Below are 2,064 nucleotides of genomic sequence, written 5' to 3' on the forward strand. Positions count from 1 at the left end.
CCTCACACCCACACGCCTTTTATTCTCTCTCCTAGTATCTTTTTCACTAAGCATCTTCAGTTCAGATACCTTCTTTGCATAAGATTGGTACCGTTCCAACTGTTAAGTGGAGCAGTTTGCTAATGAGGTGTGGTGGTATTGGATTCAGAAGGGCTTGGTTCCCAGCTCTACAGAGTCTTCCTAGAATGCTTAGGACACTCCTGAGCCAGTGACAAGTCATCCGAGAGCCTGTTTTTATGTTAGTAAAATTGGGACAGTTACAGTTGCTCCCTCATGGGGTGGTTGTGAGAATTTAGTGACTTTTTTTTAAAAAAACATTTAATGGTATCTATCTATTCATGAAGCGTTTCTGGAAAAGTATGTGGTCTGGAGCCTGCACTGAACATGGGGATGCTGCGGTAAACAAATACTTCTCTTCAGAGGGAGAGCTAGACAACAAGTAAACAAACATGGGGAGGTGGAAAATGCCATGAAAGAAAAGCAGAGTATGAGGGGTGACATGAGGGGGCATTTCTTTAGCTAGAGGGTGGTCAGGGAAGGAAGGCCTCTGAGGGGGAAGTGTTTCTGCTGAAACCTGGCTGGCTGGAAGGAGGCAGCCACCCAGGAGAAAGGTGGTCCTGGTAGATGGAGCAGCCAGTGCAAAGATCCTAAGGCATGCTTGGTGTGATGGGCCTGAGAAACGGTTGGGAGGCGAGTGAAGGGAGGCTAGTGAAGTAGCGTGTGGGGAGAGATGAAGTTGGAGAAGTCAGCTAGGGCCACATCGCACAGGTCCTAGTGATGAGGAAAGAAGCGTTTGCATTTATGAAGCACTTGCTATGGTCCTTTCGTATGGGACTCGTGTTCCTCATATAGCCATCCTGCGGGGTGGGAACTGTTGCTGTTGACCTCTTAGGCATCATCACCACCATTTGAATGGTTCTTGGCTGCTTCTGTTATTGCTGGCTCTTGAGGAATTGCTGACCCATGGAATTCTGGGTACTCTGTCAGTTGGCTAATGGTTTCCCTATTGGGCTGTACTTTGCTCTGAAAAAGGAAGCATGAGACCCGGGACGTGGTACCAAGGCCTCTAGTCACCCATGGGTCTTTTTTTACCCCACTGCAGAGCTGAAGAAATCCCTGTACGCCATCTTCTCCCAGTTTGGCCAGATCTTGGATATCCTGGTGTCACGGAGCCTGAAGATGAGGGGCCAGGCCTTTGTCATCTTCAAGGAAGTCAGCAGTGCCACCAATGCCTTGCGCTCCATGCAGGGATTCCCCTTCTACGATAAGCCTATGGTGAGCAGTTTGGACGTGGCGGGCATGCAGGTGCACGGGTGTGAAGTGCTACAGGAGACGGGATTGGCCTGGACTTCTGTCATCTGTCCCTTAAGGATGGACGTTTCTCCTGCTATTCCTCAGCACTCATTCTTCACTGTACTAGGGTGTGGGGACACACAGTGATGAAGGGAGCCCACAGCCCTGCCCTCCCAGACCCATAGTGCTGTGAGAGAGACAAGCCTGTCACCAGATGGTAACAGGGGTCAGAGCAGGGATGCGGGAAGTGCACAGAGCTGGGTGAGGTTAGGGGAAGCACCTCACCCAAGCTGGAGGTTCGAGAAAGGCTTTCTGGGTGAGGTGAGACTTGAAATAGAAGAGTTAACTGGGGAGGAGAGGGTGAAAGAGGGTTGGGCAGAAGGACCATGTGGGTTAAGGCCCGGAGGTAACCAGGAGCGTATGTAGTTAAGGGAGAGAGTCCAGTTCATTTTCCTGGAGTGAAGGGTGGAAGGTGGTGGGGAGGGCGTGTCCAAAGTCAGGATGTCCTAAGAGGCTGGAGTTTGTCCTGAAAGTATACTTGACTCCAATGATGCTGAGGAGCCAGGGAAGGGTTTAAAAGATGCCTGTGGCTGTTGGATAGGGTAGGTTAGAGAGGGAAGATTGAGGCTGGGTCCGTCTCCCAGGCAGGAGGGCTTGGGCTGGGGCCAGGGCCAGGGCCGAGGCTGTGGGGTGGTTGCAGATGTTCGCAAGGCCAGGTGGATACCCGAGGGGGCTGCAGTCTGTGAGGTAAATGGTGGCTTAAAGTCCCTG

The 2,064-nt window shown here is 51.6% G+C and overlaps 1 protein-coding gene across 1 annotated transcript in view; it reads left to right on the plus strand.

Annotated features, from left to right (window-relative positions):
• Positions 1–1,455, plus strand: part of LOC105310512 (U1 small nuclear ribonucleoprotein A-like) — a 3,670-nt gene extending 2,215 nt beyond the window's left edge. The window contains exon 3 of the mRNA XM_011386688.2: positions 1,103–1,455. Coding sequence (XP_011384990.1) covers positions 1,103–1,440 — 338 coding nt within the window. The 3' untranslated portion in view covers positions 1,441–1,455. The remainder of the gene's footprint in view (positions 1–1,102) is intronic.
• The last annotated feature ends 609 nt before the right edge of the window (positions 1,456–2,064 follow it).

The sequence above is a fragment of the Pteropus vampyrus genome, unplaced genomic scaffold (genome assembly GCF_000151845.1).
Source record: "Pteropus vampyrus isolate Shadow unplaced genomic scaffold, Pvam_2.0 Scaffold4971, whole genome shotgun sequence".
In the NCBI taxonomy this organism is placed as follows: Eukaryota; Metazoa; Chordata; class Mammalia; order Chiroptera; family Pteropodidae; genus Pteropus; species Pteropus vampyrus.